Source organism: Danio aesculapii, chromosome 18, assembly GCF_903798145.1.
Source record: "Danio aesculapii chromosome 18, fDanAes4.1, whole genome shotgun sequence".
NCBI classification, from domain to species: domain Eukaryota; kingdom Metazoa; phylum Chordata; class Actinopteri; order Cypriniformes; family Danionidae; genus Danio; species Danio aesculapii.
In genome coordinates, this window is record NC_079452.1 from 46,448,747 (window position 1) to 46,465,081 (window position 16,335).

General features: G+C 36.3%; 1 protein-coding gene across 1 annotated transcript in view; it reads left to right on the forward strand.

The window, feature by feature from the left end:
* Positions 1 to 16,335, forward strand: part of smad3b (SMAD family member 3b) — a 33,037-nt gene that overhangs the window by 9,576 nt on the left and 7,126 nt on the right. The window contains exons 2-6 of the mRNA XM_056477837.1: positions 9,641 to 9,834; positions 9,928 to 10,056; positions 10,661 to 10,735; positions 10,805 to 10,855; positions 14,861 to 15,073. Of these exons, the coding sequence (XP_056333812.1) occupies positions 9,641 to 9,834; positions 9,928 to 10,056; positions 10,661 to 10,735; positions 10,805 to 10,855; positions 14,861 to 15,073 (662 nt within the window). The remainder of the gene's footprint in view (positions 1 to 9,640; positions 9,835 to 9,927; positions 10,057 to 10,660; positions 10,736 to 10,804; positions 10,856 to 14,860; positions 15,074 to 16,335) is intronic.

A 16,335-nucleotide genomic window follows, 5' to 3' on the forward strand; every position in this document is an offset into this window, starting at 1 on the left:
GTGATCACAACCAAATGATGGATGTAGTACGTCCAAGTTCATACAGCTGAAATTCATACCGTATGGAACGCAGTGGTGTAAAGAGTACTGAAAAATCATACTTAAGCAAAAGTACCATTACTAAAAATGTAAGGCAAGTAGAGTAAAATTACCTGTTGTAAATGCTACTCAAAGTATAAGTAAAAAGTAGCCCTTTTAAAAGTACTCAAGAGTAGTGAGTAGTGAGTATTATGCTGTAAAAAGATGATGCATTTACATGTAATTTGTGGATGTGTGTAAACGTAACATTCTGTAGTGCATTTAGTTATAGCCCAGCAGGCACACAACATCATAAGATGTTAATATTAGGTTTGATTTAGGTTTTTGACGTCAGGTCACCAAAACTCAATGTCTAGCCAGCGTCTAAGGACAATGTTATTTTGATGTCCAATAATGACGTAAAATGACATTGATTTTAGGTTGTTAGAAACTGACCACAATCCAACGTCAAACCAATATCTTAAACCAATGTCATATTGATGTCAGATATTGACATTTATTTGGCAGGTATGGCAACCAAAATCCAACATCTGATAGATGTCATAGTGGTAACGTCCTCACAACGTCAAGCTGTAAAATCATTATACATTGATATTTGGTTGATTTTAGGTTGGACGTTGGACATTTAAAACTCACGTGTGAAAGGGTTAAACCTTAGAACTCGGGTTGTTTTCTTTGCTACTCTAATTATCAGATACTCAGTATAAGCACTAGTGTCTTGAGCTACTTGAATAAAAAGGGTGTCAACAACAACCCTACCCTACATGAGTACCTGTTTTTTTTTTTTTTTTTTTTTTTTTTTTTACGGTTTGACCACATACATCCTGTCCTTTTTCAAGGAGCTTTCACACAGGAAATTAACGGTGTTTGCTTCTCTGCTGCATCTTTTTGTCTGCTGTGCTCTGTCAAGCAAACCTCCAAACCACTGCATCATCTACTCTGGGTATTTATTTTAGCAAATACCCACACAATGCCATGTCCACACACTCAGACAGCCTTTCTGTGCACTTTAAACACAGATGAGGGTGTGTTTATTCAGTTATTCAGAGATCAAGAATGCAGTGTAGGGTCTGAAGAGGGTGTGGGCTGTTCTCTGGATTGTGGTTGAGTGTAGAAGGTTTGGCGTTCGGTTGGTTTGAATATAGTGATGTGTGCCATACAGCCTGTGAGGTCCTGATCCTCCCTAGATTGATATGTTCTCTGTTCCTCTGGTTGAAATCTTCTCTGTGGCCACCTGGGTGGTAACGGGAAGGCCTCACATGTGTGCAACAGAACAAGACCAGGAAATCATCACCTGCTCACAAGCTGCTCTGAGATTCTGTGGTTGCATTATTTCCTGCTCCTCTCGCTTAGTCGAACATAGCACAGATATTTTAAGAGTCTGAAACCAAAGTGAGATTTGCTAACTGCTGAAAATACCTTTTAATGTAGGGCTGTTATTAGAGTCATGATGAAAACGTACTTTAAAAAAAAATTTTTACTTTTTAAAATTTGTTTAAGGATTAAAAAAAAAAGACCTTCAGGATAAGGTTGTAGAAAGGCAAAAACATTTCAAAGGCTGGAAAGTTTATTTGGAATGTAAGTTGATTTCAGGCTGTATGACAAATAAAGTCATTATTTCAAAAGGGGTATGATGATTTTCTATAGGCATAGTTTATATAAAGTATGCACTCACCGGCCACTTTATTAGGTACACCTTACTAGTAACGTGTTGGACCACCTTTTGCTTTCAGAACAGCCTTAATCCTTCGAGGCATAGATTTAATAAGGTACTGGAAATATTCCTTAGAGATTTTGGTCCATATTGACATGATAGCATCACACAGTTTCTGCAGATTTGTCGGCTGCACATCCATGATGCAAATCTTCCGTTCCACCACATCCCAAAGGTGCTTTATTGGGTTGAGTTCTGGTGACTGTGGAGGCCATTTGAGTCTCATTGTCATGTTCAAGAAACCAGTCTGAGATGATTAACATGGTGTGCTATCCTATAAAGGAAAGGACATCAGTGGCACCCAGTGTGGTCTTCTGCTGCTGTAGCCCATCCTCCTCAAGGTTTGATATGTTGTGCGTTCAGAGATGCTCCTCTGCATACCTCAGTTGTAACGAGTCGTTATTTGAGTTACTGTTGCCTTTTTATCAGCTGGGTCCAGTCTGGCCATTCTCATCTGACCTCTGGCATCAACAAGGCATTTGCACCCACAGAACTGCCACTCACTGGTTATTTTCTCTTTTTTTCTCTATTTCTTTGTAAACCCTAGAGATGGTTGTGCATGAAAATCCCAGGAGATCAGCAGTTTCTGAAATACTCAGATATACAATACATAGTTTCCGCTACATTCATTTCTCCATGGCGGGGCGCCACACCAAAATTCATCCCACCACGGCTACATTACAGCTTCTCATTTAAAACATTCAGTCGTTAATTTTTTAGTTACGGGTTATAATCACACCAAAACATATTAAAAGGTAAGTGAATTATAACAGAGCGAACCTTTCTGTAACTGTAGTGGTGCTGTGCGCTATTTGTTTAACCCTTAAAGGTGACATGCTGATTGACTGACTGGCTGACTGACTGATTGACAGATGCGTGAGGCTAGCAAACACGACGTAGCTTTCAGTTATGATGAACAGTTTCCATAATTATACTTAATAGATAAAGGTCTATGGCTCTGCATATAATGACTTTATCTTGTTGGAGTTTATAGCCGTTTCACTTTACTTCAGGACGCAATGCCGCTCTGTATGTCTATTAGAGACATTCATAAATATTCCTAGCAAATCTAATAAATGTTGGAGACATACTACTCACCACACAAATGCGCTAAATCGCACTTCAGCAGTGCTTATTTGAGAGCGCACAAGAAGATCTGCGCTTGAGCAGCGTATATTTGAGCGGGCATGCAAGAAGTTTTGTGCACGAACAGAGGAAATCGGCACGCAAGCAAAGAGATTCACATGCTCGTATTAATGCAATGCAATGTAATGTGTATTTATATAGCGCATTTATTGTGTATTACATGAATGCAATCTCGACTTGTAATACTGCGCTCATGATATTTGTTATTGAAATAACTCCATAGGTCGTTGGTAGATCTGTGTAAAAAAGAGCTTGCCGCCACAGCTGGAAAAAATCCTAGAGGAAACACTGCACTATATAAATATATATACACTACAAATATATAACACTACATAAAAACATGTTTTGGGGGGTACCAGGGTTTTTAGAAAACTCTGAACATAATTTGGCTATAATATACAATACAAAGTTGTATAAAATGAAACTAATGTGGTTTAAAATTAACATATAGGCCTAAGTATATTTCTAGCGAAAATATATTTCAAGCTAAACTGAAACCTCTAGTCTACATCTCTCGTTTGACAGAAATAAATATTTATGGAGCTATTAACTCATGTAAATCCCTAAAACCCATTGCTGTCCAAGTTGTTAATCAAAGAAACTGCATGGTAATTACCTTTCAACAGAAAAACTCAGCTCTGAATTTCCTTAAAGAGCTATGATTTCAAATTTTTTTACTTGCTACTGGTGTGTGTCAACATGATCAAAGTAACACATTTGCAAATAAATGACTGTCCGTGAAATACAAACACTCTGAAATGGGCATTTAATTTTTGACATGGCATTTTTTGAAATGGGCATTTAATGTTTTTAGACATTATGCATTTAAACCTGTTGTAGTAATCTCCAGCATAGTATTAAGACACTTTAAAAAAGTGGTTCTCCTATGGATTCTGGATCTGATAGTGACCATCTTTAAGATCATCTTTAGCTTTTATAACAGTGTGCATTCATCATCACCATTGGTTCAATCATAGGCAGTGTCACAAAAGATATTTTAAGTTTATTATATAATATATATAATTTAGGTTAATATATTTAAACTTCAAGATATATTTTGAGTTTAATTCAAGATCTTTTATTGATAATGAGAGCACCCCCATTATCTCCTCTGATGTACCCACTGTCTTCTCCAACAAAAATTTAAACAGTCAATTGGTGGTCAAGTCATGTGAAAAGGCTTCTTTTAGAATTTGCACACAAAAAATCTTGGCATTGTCATCCAAAAATATGGCAAATAAATATGGAAATTAAGAGCTACAAATAGCATCAGTTGTAGTGATACACTTATTGCATGTTTATTTTTGGTAACAAAATTGTTCTAGGAAGCAAAATCACTGCAATAAAAATACTAACTAATTAGTTGTCATTTGAAAATTGAACCGTCTATTCTTCAAACCACTCGGGTTAAATATTTGGCAGCCAGAATTTGTAATCATACAGGTCAAAATTGTGTTTTGACAATTTGTTTTACAAAGTACACATTTGCCTGTGTGTATAAAAGTACTTTTGTAAATTTGTTGCAAACATCACAATGGGACACCTTTTTTAAAGTCTTGTGTACACAGGGACAATTATTGTGCGTGAGTGAGTTAAAATGATTGTGCATAATGATATTGAGCAGCATAACAGCATCATTTAAAAAATGCCTCTGGCTTGATTTTTGTTTCATTTTGGTTTGATGCGCCATGTTAAACTGGACAGTGGCCAACCAAAAGAGATTGATTATTTTAGTTTTTCATTAAATGACATCTCAGCAATTTCATGAAAATGTTAACCATACCATGAAAAAAAAAACTTTCCAAGTTTTTTTGTGTAGACTTGTATTTCAGTGCTGTAAAAATACAAAAAAATGTACTTTTATCCTTTTGAGTAGCATTATTTATTTTGGATTGTGCAGTTTATTTCACAGAATTTCCACAAAGTATGTTGTATAGCGTAAACTTGCTAAGTTTTTTGGTCAAGTGCTTAACGCTTGTTTATTTTCCTCATAAAATATAAAAATGTTTACAGATATTTTTCTGATCCCTTAGCTCTGTGGTTAGTTGATTTGATGTTTCAATATAATGTTAACATATACTTTCTCTGTGAATTTATGTTTCTGAGTTTTTACTGCAAATGTCACATCCATAACGCTGGAATTGCTCATCTAACATTTTTTGCACATTCACTCAACTCATCACCATTGAAAATCGCTTGCGTGTATGAATGTTGAAAAATGTCTCAAAAATGCTGCCGGTCAATTAAAAATAGAGCATGAGTGATAAACGAACCCAATGTGTATGAGGCTTTACCCTTAATGAAGTAGTCAACAGCATAAATTCAGAGGCAACTCTGGTGAGGATTGAGGTCAGGGGCCTTTTTAGGGGCCGTGATGATGACTAATGGATTTAGCACAGATCCACAGATGTGGATTGTGTGAGATAGGACTGTGGGAGAGCACACAACAAACAGCGCTGCTCAAAGTGGAAACTTTGCGGTTACTGGTGAGCCACATGCACTCTGTCCTCCATCCTCAACTCTCTCCTCTTCCCTTTTTTATATGAATACACAGGTTTTATTTAATGTGTTGATTTCTGCTTTTGCTAGTGTTGTTGTGAACTCGTGAATGACTCCAATATTGATTTTGGAGAGGCTGTGTGTGTGTTCAGGAGGGGGTTGGACAGAAAAAGACTGCTGCTCTTGGCGTTGACAGAAGGCTGAATGAGTTCTGCTGTGTGTGACTTTCAGGTCAGTCTGGAGGTCAGTTTGAGTTGAACAGAAGGAATTTCAATATTTTCAGCTGAGCTGTGGCTGTGAATGTTGGAGACTCTAGGACTTTGCTTTGTGTGTGTTAGACAATGGGATAGTCTGTCTACTCTTTTTCAAGTTGCAAACTTACAGAGGTTTTGGTCAGCAGCTTTTTTTGTGTCCGTCTGACCTGTCTGTCTGCATTTTTGCTAACTCAGTTTTTTAGTGTAATTTTTATGTAGATGGTGTAAAAGTGATAAATATAAAAAAAAAAGTGAATATATACTTTCTTACTTTCTTCTTTGGAAAATAAAAAGAGAATTTTAGAAGAATCATCAATCGAGTTTCCGTGATTCGAAATATTATATATATATATATATATATATATATATATATATATATATATATATATATATATATATATATATATATATATATATATATATATATATTAGGCAAAGGCCAGTAAAAGATTCTGACGGTGTGATAGCCTTGGGTAAAAGTATCATGGTTTCACGGTATTGTGATTATTGCTCTAAAATATATTCTAATATTCTAATATTCATTGAAGATGTTTTTTTTTTTTTACATTTAAAATATTTTAAAACAATAAACATATCAGGCTAGATAATTAATCATTGACTTCTGCTGCCTTCATTAGTTTTAAAAACACAGATTTCTTTACAACTTGAAAAGGTATGTTTGGAGATCTTTCTTTTCTCTGGATATGAAGTAAGTCACTGCACTGTTCAGGTCTATAGCATGCTGGATGTTGGTTCATAAGCGATATGTTTTTCATATGTTTTCTGAATCATGGACTGACTAGTAGCCTTTGAGGGGGAGGGTCCTTTTCTTCTGTAGATACTGTGTTCCCCCCCTAAAAAACTCAATAAAATAGTCATAATAAACAAAACAAAACTTTGCCTTAGGAACAGTTTAACAGAACATTTTAGCGGTTTTAAAAACTTGACTTTTCAAAACCACCGTAAGCCTTAAAACTGGTTATCATCAGTGTATATATATATATATATATATATATATATATATATATATATATATATATACACACACACATACACTGTACTGTATTATGCAAAACGTACAAATGTAGTTCTTGATTCTTTTGGACCACTTCGGTTGAAATTCCAAATTATTTACAGATGTGGTTACAATGGCGTTTCCGATACTGACAATAAAACATGCATGTTACTATAATTAAGAACATTAAATAGGTTTTCATGGGAGGAGCATCTCTCTCTCACAGCCATAGGACCTCTCTTTCTCTGGGGTGCGTGTGTGTGTGTTCGGGGTTGGGATGGGGTATCTGTTTTACAAAATTTAGACTAGACCAAAGACAGAAGCACTTTTACCATGCTAAATTTAACAACTAAATTTATAAACATGCTACATATAAGTGATCATAGGCTGCACATTCATTTCTGCATTCATATTTTTTTCTGTCTGGCAAATACAGATGTCATCTGTTCCTAGTGGATATATCTAGTGCAGAATGTTGGCATTCATACCGCTGGTGCATAGCTGAATGAATAGGTAAACATTACACTGGAAAAGTGTGCAGGCGTTTGTCTCCGTCTGCTCTGCCACGCCGTCTTCCCCTCCTTCTGAACTCAGCCTACATATTTCCTCGAAATCTACTCAAACCATTTCTCTGTATCACCTCAGTCAGTCTTCAGTGTCTGAGCTTTTTGAAGAATTAGGATAATCTCAATGTTGGGCGAAAACGCATTAATGCAATGAAATTCATTAGCTATGGCTGCCATTGAGCGTAGACCACAATAGCATGAGGATGATTCATGCTTTCTCTTCTCGCAGCTGGTGACCTCTTCCCCTGGATGAAAATAAGTCTCGATTCTCTCTTTCCACTAAACAAGGCTCTTGCATCTATCTATCTATCTATCTATCTATCTATCTATCTATCTATCTATCTATCTATCTATCTATCTATCTATCTATCTATCTATCTATCTATCTATCTATCTATCTATCTATCTATCTATCTATCTATCTATCTATCTATTTGTCTGTCTGTCTGTCTGTCTATCTATCTGTCTGTCTATCTATACAGTATATATTTTTTGTGCTGTTTAGTTAATAACAGCATAAATTACTGTCATTTTAAGGCCTTGTGCATGGATAGTCTCCTAAACATTCACTTTAAGCATGCTGTACTTGTCTGAGTTCATGTGAATAATGAGAAATTTATATTGGTCCATTAATTGGTCCATCTGTTGACCATAATAGTCATATTTCAGATCATCTGTAAAGAAATAAAAAACACATCTATTTCAATGGAGTGGTTTGATTCATACCTTCTTAAAAAGACATGATTATCAATGACCATGCCCAGCGGATATAATTTAGGCTTTTATTGAAATAAAAATTGGTAAGTGAACATAAACAGAAACTTGACCATATATTGAAATGCAACTCTAAACCTCATTGGTTCTTGAGGGAGCTCAAATGTTGCGTGACATTTTTTCATGCATCAAGCAACGATGCTTAATCTTTTGTGAACAAATTCGAATGTTGTATTGTTCACTGACCTATTGTGCAAAATTCACTTTTCCATGGTGTTTGAACATAAATATGTGTCGGCAGTGTGTGAACACAGGCACCCTATAATGCTAAAAATAAGGGCTGTGAACCGCGACTAATTTTATTAAGGTTTAAACGGAAATTTTGTAACCAAGCAGACCCCCACATGGTCAAAAAAATTTTTTTTAAAAGCTTTTCAAAATCTGTGAAGAAAACACGCCACTGTTATATTTGAAGGATAATTATTTAATTAATCATGAATTAATATAATTCTAAACATGCGTGTTGTGTTTTAAAAGAAGATGCATGCGCGTGACAGATGGTCATGTCTTTGTGTACTGCAACTTTACATTTAAGGTATTATATTTGTTAGGATATTGATATAGAGACTGTTCCTGTAATGTTTTCATTTATACTATACTCATTGTTTTTATATATAAAATGTCAAAAAAATATGTATTTAATATGTGATGACATGGCAGTAATTTGAACGTAGCCTTTGTAAAATATTCATTAATTTTCCTTCAGCTTAGTCCCTCATTTATCAAGGGTCGCCACAGCGGAATGAACCGACAACTATTCCGGTATAGGTTTTTACACACCGGAAGCCCTTCCAGGTGCAACCCAGTACTGGAAAACACCTATACAATCTTGCATACACACACTCACTCACTCACTCACTCACTCATACACTATATATTTAGTTCATCCAATTTACCTATAGCGCATATGTTTCGACTGTGGGGGAAACCAGAGCACCCAAAGGAAACTCCACACAGAAATGCCAACTTAAATATCTAGGCAAATATTACTTACTGTCATCATGGCAAAGATAAAATAAATCAGTTGTCAGAAATGAGTTATTAAAACTATTATGATTAGAAATGTGTTGAAGAAATCTTCTCTCCGTTAAACAGAAATTGGGGGAAAAAATAAACAGGGGGGCTAATAATTCTGACTTCAACTGTATATTTTTTGAGAAACATTTAAAAGATTTTGGAACCGTAAACGTGTCAGGCTAAATAATTCTAATTAATTATTGATTTCTGCTGTCTTCATTTGTTTCAAAAACACAGGGTTTTTTATTATTTAAAATGGCATCTTTGGAGATCTTTTCTGCTGGAGATACTGTTGTCCTAAAAAACAAACAAAAAAAAAATGTACATATGCCGTTGGAAAAGTATATCAGAAAATGTTGGCGGTTTTAAAACCTTGACTTTGTAAGCTGAAGTATACCATGCAGCACTATACTAGCAGCAGTATCGTTTAGTTATATGTCTAAAAATCCACCCACTCTTTTCTATTCAATAAAAATTCTGAACACTGTATAAAGCATAAACACTGGCAAAATATTCTGTTTAAAGCTGTATAATTTGGGAATGCTTATAATGTTAAAAATGTGGAATTATTCTTGCGTTAATGATTAACTTTTCATTGGATTATGCTTCATTGCAGGTCTCTGGATGGCCGTTTGCAGGTATCTCACAAAAAAGGCCTCCCTCATGTAATCTACTGCCGTCTATGGCGCTGGCCCGACCTGCAGTCCCACCACGAACTGCGTGCTGTAGAAATGTGTGAGTTTGCCTTCCACACGAAAAAGGACGAGGTCTGTGTGAACCCTTACCACTACCAGCGTGTAGAAACTCCAGGTAAACCAGCAAATGTGTTTTATTTAAGCCATTTAATGACATAATCGGTTAGAATTGAGATAAGTTTTTGATATTTTTTTCCTGTGTGTTTAGTTTTGCCTCCAGTCCTGGTTCCTCGGCATGCTGACATCCCCACAGACTTCCCTCCACTAGATGATTACTCCATCCCAGAGAACACCATATTCCCAGCGGGCATTGAGCCTCCCAGCAACTATATACCGGGTGAAAACATGTTTTCTGTTTTCTCTCTGAAAATCACACATTAACTTTCACCCAGACATGCCCTCAGGACTGCACAACAGGCATTTACTCACTCTCTCTCTCACACACACAAACACACACATGCTGATTCACAGAGGCACTTCAGCTTGAGTTGATTTTGTTGCGTCTCGGTTCGTTTGAGAAGTTTCTCAAAATCAAAATGTTTAGTCTGGAATCTTAATAAATATAAACAGAAAAGGAGAGATCAAAGTGCCGTTCTCATGACATGACGGTAACATTATATTGAGACTCAGGAATGATTGTTTTTCTCATGACTTGAGTGAAGGAATAGCTTTTTCTACCTTGCATAAAGCCAAACATGCTACAAAGCAAGCTTTCTCCTTTTTAACTTTAACTGAAAGGTTTGGATGGATCCACAGTACATGGGTTTTGGACTCTCTTCAGCCTCTGGTATTGATTGATACTTAAGGCTATAAATAAATAGGCAACACGCTGCAAACTGGGAGTGTTTAAATATCTGCACTGCAGGGAGGCAGAATTCTGTCTTGTGCATTTGACACAAGTGCGGTGCTTAATAACTCAACATGTCTGATTTATGTTGCAGAGACCCCTCCTCCAGGATACCTGAGTGAGGATGGGGAAACCAGTGACCACCAAATGAGCCACAGCATGGACACAGGTTGGATCACAAACAAACAGATTCGATACTAAAACTGATTATGTTTGTTAACACTTTTCCAATTTTTAGGTTCTCCAACGCTTTCGCCTAACCCTGTTTCTCCGGCAAACAGCAACCTAGGTGAGGACAGATAATTATTCATTATTTATCACAGCCAGATATTACATTTTCATCTCGCAATTGATACAAATGCCGAATCATTTCTACACATTTACTAAGACTTTACAATCATTCTTTGGTAAAATGGCTAAAATTTTATAGTAATGCTTGTAGAGTAGTACTCGAGTGTCACACTAATCGTTCCCATGAAAGTTATGTAGAGCATCATTAAATAAGGAGGAAGGATCTCAATAAAATCTGAACACAAGTGGTCTTGAGACACATTTTAATGCAAGTTAATACCAAACTGATTGAAAAGTGGAAATAAAGGTGGAAACATTGTGTCTTACAAAATATCTACATTCCAAGGCTCTCAAAGTAGGTGAAAAATAGTTATAAGCTCCTTATTAACATGGCTATTAAGTTAACATCTATTTTTATATACATAATTTTCTTTTCTCCCATCAACAGTATTGATATAACTGTAAAGTTGACATTATTGTGTTGGCTTGGGCTGGGCGATGTTGCAAAAAAATGTGTTCATGTTTCATATCATTCGGTATCGATAATTATTAAATATTTTTTAACAATACTTTTACAAATATTGGGATTTTTTTGTTATTTAACCTCTTTATTTTAATTTACCAACATTACCTAGGCAAATAGTTTTAATTGTCAAAAACAAAAATATTTAAACAAAATATCTGATCTCTTTATAATAAAATAAACATAAGTATTAAAAAGACCCTTAAACCTGATAAAATGTTACAAAGTGTGTGCAATGGTAAAGGTAGATCAAAACCTGTAAGGTGTCAATTATAACAATACAGTAAACCTCAAACTCTGTAAACAAAAGAAATTATGATAATCAAATCTGAACAAATGTTGGCAGGTATGGTGATCAGTCAATAAATATCGAAACCGATTTTATTTCCCAGCCATAGTATTGGCTATATAACTGTACTGTTCAGTTAGTAAAGATCTTATATGGCAGTGAGTGTTCAAATGAACTCCAGATGCACCTGAATAGTGCCGAAATGCGTAGGTGCGGTGCATATGTGTGCTGTTTCTTCAAACAATAGCCATGTTAATTAAGGCTTAATAAAGGCTATTAACTTTTTCACTTGCTTTTCAAGTGCCTTGGACTTATGATTGTATATCTTTATGAATTCCCTATCCAAATAGCACAGACACATTAATTATCCCTGACACACTTTTAGTTTGATTCTGGATTTTATAAAAAAAGTGTCTTAGTTGATGACTTGTGATCAGATTACAGAAAAAACATTAAGAGAAGGTGAAAATAAATATAGGGACTAAAGCGGGAAAATATTAATTTCCTTTAAAAGTGTTTATAATAGGAACCCTGCAGAGTTTTTGTTTTTTTTGTGAGGACGCCTACTGTGAGTCTTAGTTTAATCTGGCTGGATTATCTCTGATTTATTATCTCCATAACACTGGTTGGACTGCCTGGTCCTGTGTGAGGTGATTAAAGAGGATGGATGTCTGCTTCAGTGAGCCCATGAAAAAAAAACACAGGGAATCACTGCCAGTAAAACAGTTGAGTAACCCCACCAGTATCCTGTACTATCCTCATTAAGTGACTTACTATTCACTTGCAATAGGAAAGCATGGTTAGAATGGTTAACAGTTAGCTAGTTGGTTAATTTGGAGTTGTGTGCTTATTTTTTTTTAAATCAGCTTAAAGGGATGGCCGTCTGAACAAATAATCAGATTAAAAAATATGATGTTATAATGCTGGTTAAGGGTCATGTCGATCAGACACCAGTTAGATGATTATTTTTAAGATTTATGTTACAAAACTTTAGAATTTTGAAAGATGTTCAATAATGTTGATTATGTGAGAGAAAAACAGTATTAATATACTTAAAGGTGTCTTGTTTTTTTATTAATTCAATTCACTTTTTTTATTCAATTCATCTTCATTTCTTTAGCACTTTTACAATGTATATTGTGTCAAAACAGCTTAACATAGAAGTTCTAGTAAGCTGAAACTGTGTCAGTCCAGTTTTCAGAGTTAAAGTTTAACTTAGTTCAGTTCAGTGTGGTTTCAATTTCAATGCTGAAAGTCCAAAAACTGAAGAGCAAATCCATCGATGTGCAACTCCACAAGTCCCAAAAGCAAGCAAGCCAGTGGTGACAGTGGTGAGGAACATCTTCACCAATTGACGAAAGTGAAGGAAAAAACCTTGAGAGAAACCAGGCTCAGTTGGGCATGAACATTTATCCTCTGGCCAAACGTCCTGTGTGAGGCTGCTGTCTAGGCGCCGGGGGCAAAAGAACTCAGGACGTCCAATGTGGAGAAGCTGCAGGTGCAAGAAGCTGACTCCACGGGATCAGTGCAGAGACTCTTCTGTCACTGGGGTCTTTCAGAAATCAGTCTCATGTTGTCCACCCACCCATGACTGCCACAGCATCTACTCAGGATATGGCCTGGTCTAGGATTATGGAACTCTTCAGATAATAAAAAACAGACTAACATAAGCGCAGATGCTGTTCAAATTTTAATGTCTTTTGGGATTTTTTGGTTGCCCTAATTAATGCAGACTAACAATCCTTTAGAGGATTTGGATTTTCAAAGCACTTGTGTTTTTATGTGTATACTAATGCAAAGAGATGTGTCTTTAGTTTTAAACTGACAGAGTGTGTCTGCCTCCCAAACTGTGCTGGGAAGGCTGTTCCAGAGTTTAGGTGCCAGATATGAGAAAGATCTACCGCCTACAGTTGATTTTGATATTCTGGAAACAATCAATTGTCCAGAATTAATTGAGTGTAGTGCACATAAGGGGCTGTAGTACACCAGGAGCTCCCTCAAATACTGGGGTGCTAAGCCGTTCAGTTCTAGGTAGTCAATGAATTTTTTTAATTTATACGATATTTAATAGTAATGACAATGACAAAGTAATGACAAACAATCATTGCAAAAGTCTTAAGTGGAACTTGCCACTTAAAAAAATAAAAAATTACTTCAAATGATGATATCCTGGTTTACAAAATCTGTGCACACACATTGGAAATTTAAAGTTTGACCAGAGGAGAAATGGTCGTGCCTGGTTTCTCTCGAGATTTTTTCCCTTCACTTTCGTCAATTGGTGAAGTTTGTACCTCGCCACTGTCACCACTGACTTGCTTGGTGTGGGACTGGTGGACCTGCGCATTGACGGATTTACTCTTCAGTGTTTGGATTTACATCACTGAAATTTAAACCACACTAAACTACATTGAACTTCAACTCTGAAAACTGGACTTACACAGTTTCAATTTGCTAAAACTTCTATGTTAAGTTGCTTTGACACAATGTACATTGTAAAAGTGCTATAGAAATAACGATTAATTGAATTGGGCATTTGGCTTTGTGAATAGTTTAAGAATTATTGAGGTAGGGTTATAAACTGAGAGGACGAATTGCAAAACCATTGTCGCTGATTGTTTTATTATAAGTGTATAAGTGACTATATTATAAGTGACTTCCCAGGCTTTGTGGAATACAGTTGTGCTGCTTAGTCTTTCGAAAACTGTGGTGCATTTATATCAGGATTATATTTAGAATATATTATGTAAGTGAGCGATGTTTACTTACTAAGCTGTTAGTCAAACCATTCCTGAATGGTGACTTGCTAGTGTCACAGTATATGTACATGCAATGGCTAGAAAGCCCTAGAAAGCCCATGCTTTGTGTCTCAACTGTGCAGGAGGAAAACTCATGTAAAAGAAGCTTTTGTTTCTGTCCTCTCTGTCAGCCCAGGGTAATGTAATAACAATAATATCCTGTCGCTGGGTTGTTCTATCTCTGCGGAGAGACACCAGGAGGCCCTGTAGTAAAAATAACAAATAACTAGTTTCACATGGACAGCCTGCTGTTTTCAAAGAGTCACATTCTGTCCCAACACACTGACTTTACACTACAAGTCCAGTGCTTTTCCTGTTTATGTCATGCTCTTTGTTTTTGACTTTTGTTACTCGGATTCTTTCATGTTTATTTATATATGTGTTTATGTGTCTTAGATCTGCAGCCGGTAACATATTGTGAATCTGCATTTTGGTGCTCGATTTCATACTACGAGCTGAATCAGCGTGTCGGTGAGACTTTCCATGCCTCACAACCATCTTTAACCGTGGATGGCTTTACGGACCCCTCTAACGCAGAGCGCTTCTGCCTGGGCCTGCTCTCCAATGTCAATCGCAATGCTGCTGTGGAGCTGACGCGCAGACACATTGGTATACTTAGCTGACTTTAAAGGAACACTCCAATTGTACACAAATAGACTCATTTTACAAGTCACCTAGAGTTAATAAGCAGATTTTTGCAATTTTTGAATGTAGCAACATTTAATTTTCCATTAGTCTTAGTACAGGATGTAACTACAAAAGCTTTAAAGAACCTCTATTTTGCATTTTAAAAGGTCATATTTTGGTTTTTGGGGTCTTCAACATCAGGTTGATATGCTTTCAAGGTCAAAAAACACTTTTATTTTTCTTATAATATGCATTTTTTTACCTAATTATTCCAATGACTCCTTTATGATTTGTTCAGCGATTCATTTGTTCCCAAACCCCTTCTTTGCATGAGGCTAATTTGCTGTGATTGGTCAACTGCGTTCAGCGCGAGACAGAGAGAAATACCCACCAGGGCTATGTAGTAGCAGAGAGTGTTTGAGAGCCCAATGCAGGAATGCAATAAAGCAATTCAGTTAAACATCAGCATTACTCTACTCTTAACGCTAACCACAAGTAATAACAACGACACACATTCAGTATTTATCCACACAGTAGCAAAAGTTGATCTATTTTGAAAATTGACAGCGCCGCACATGTGAGGAATATATGACGGCCATAGCAAAAACAAACGGCAGTGGATCGCGAGTTCAGAAATGCATGTAAATCGATAAACAAAGAAGCACATGTTGTGTTTTCAACGTGCTTTTGGACACAATATGAGAACAGCCCTATAAAGATTTAACCTGAGAGTATAGTACAAGCACTGGTCTATAATAGATAAGTGATTGCAAGCCGTGTGGAGCGATTAAAAGTTACAGCACACAATTAAACACATATTTTGCAAACTACAGAAAATGAGGCAACAATTTTAATGACACTTACATGTTTTGATCCGGAGGAAGAAGAAACCGGTCCATATGAACTGTAACAGTTGCTGACAAAATCCGACAAAGTTCCGTACATAATAGTCTCTGCTGCTCCCTCACTAGCTAACGGCCAGCAAATGCCACATTGCAGTGTAGGTTATTGTACCAATCATCAGAAAAAGGACAGGAACAAACACAGCGCACTGTGCACTGATTGGCTATACTGTGGTATTACTGTGAAAATGAGCTTTAACCCTTTATTACTCGCAACCGAATCTCCATCTCTCAGTGATCGCCATCTTCGTGTTATGATCAGTCCTGTGATCCCCTGCGCTCCACTAGTGTCTAAAGGGAAAGGTTCTTTCATGTTTTACCGGATCTGATACTACATATTTA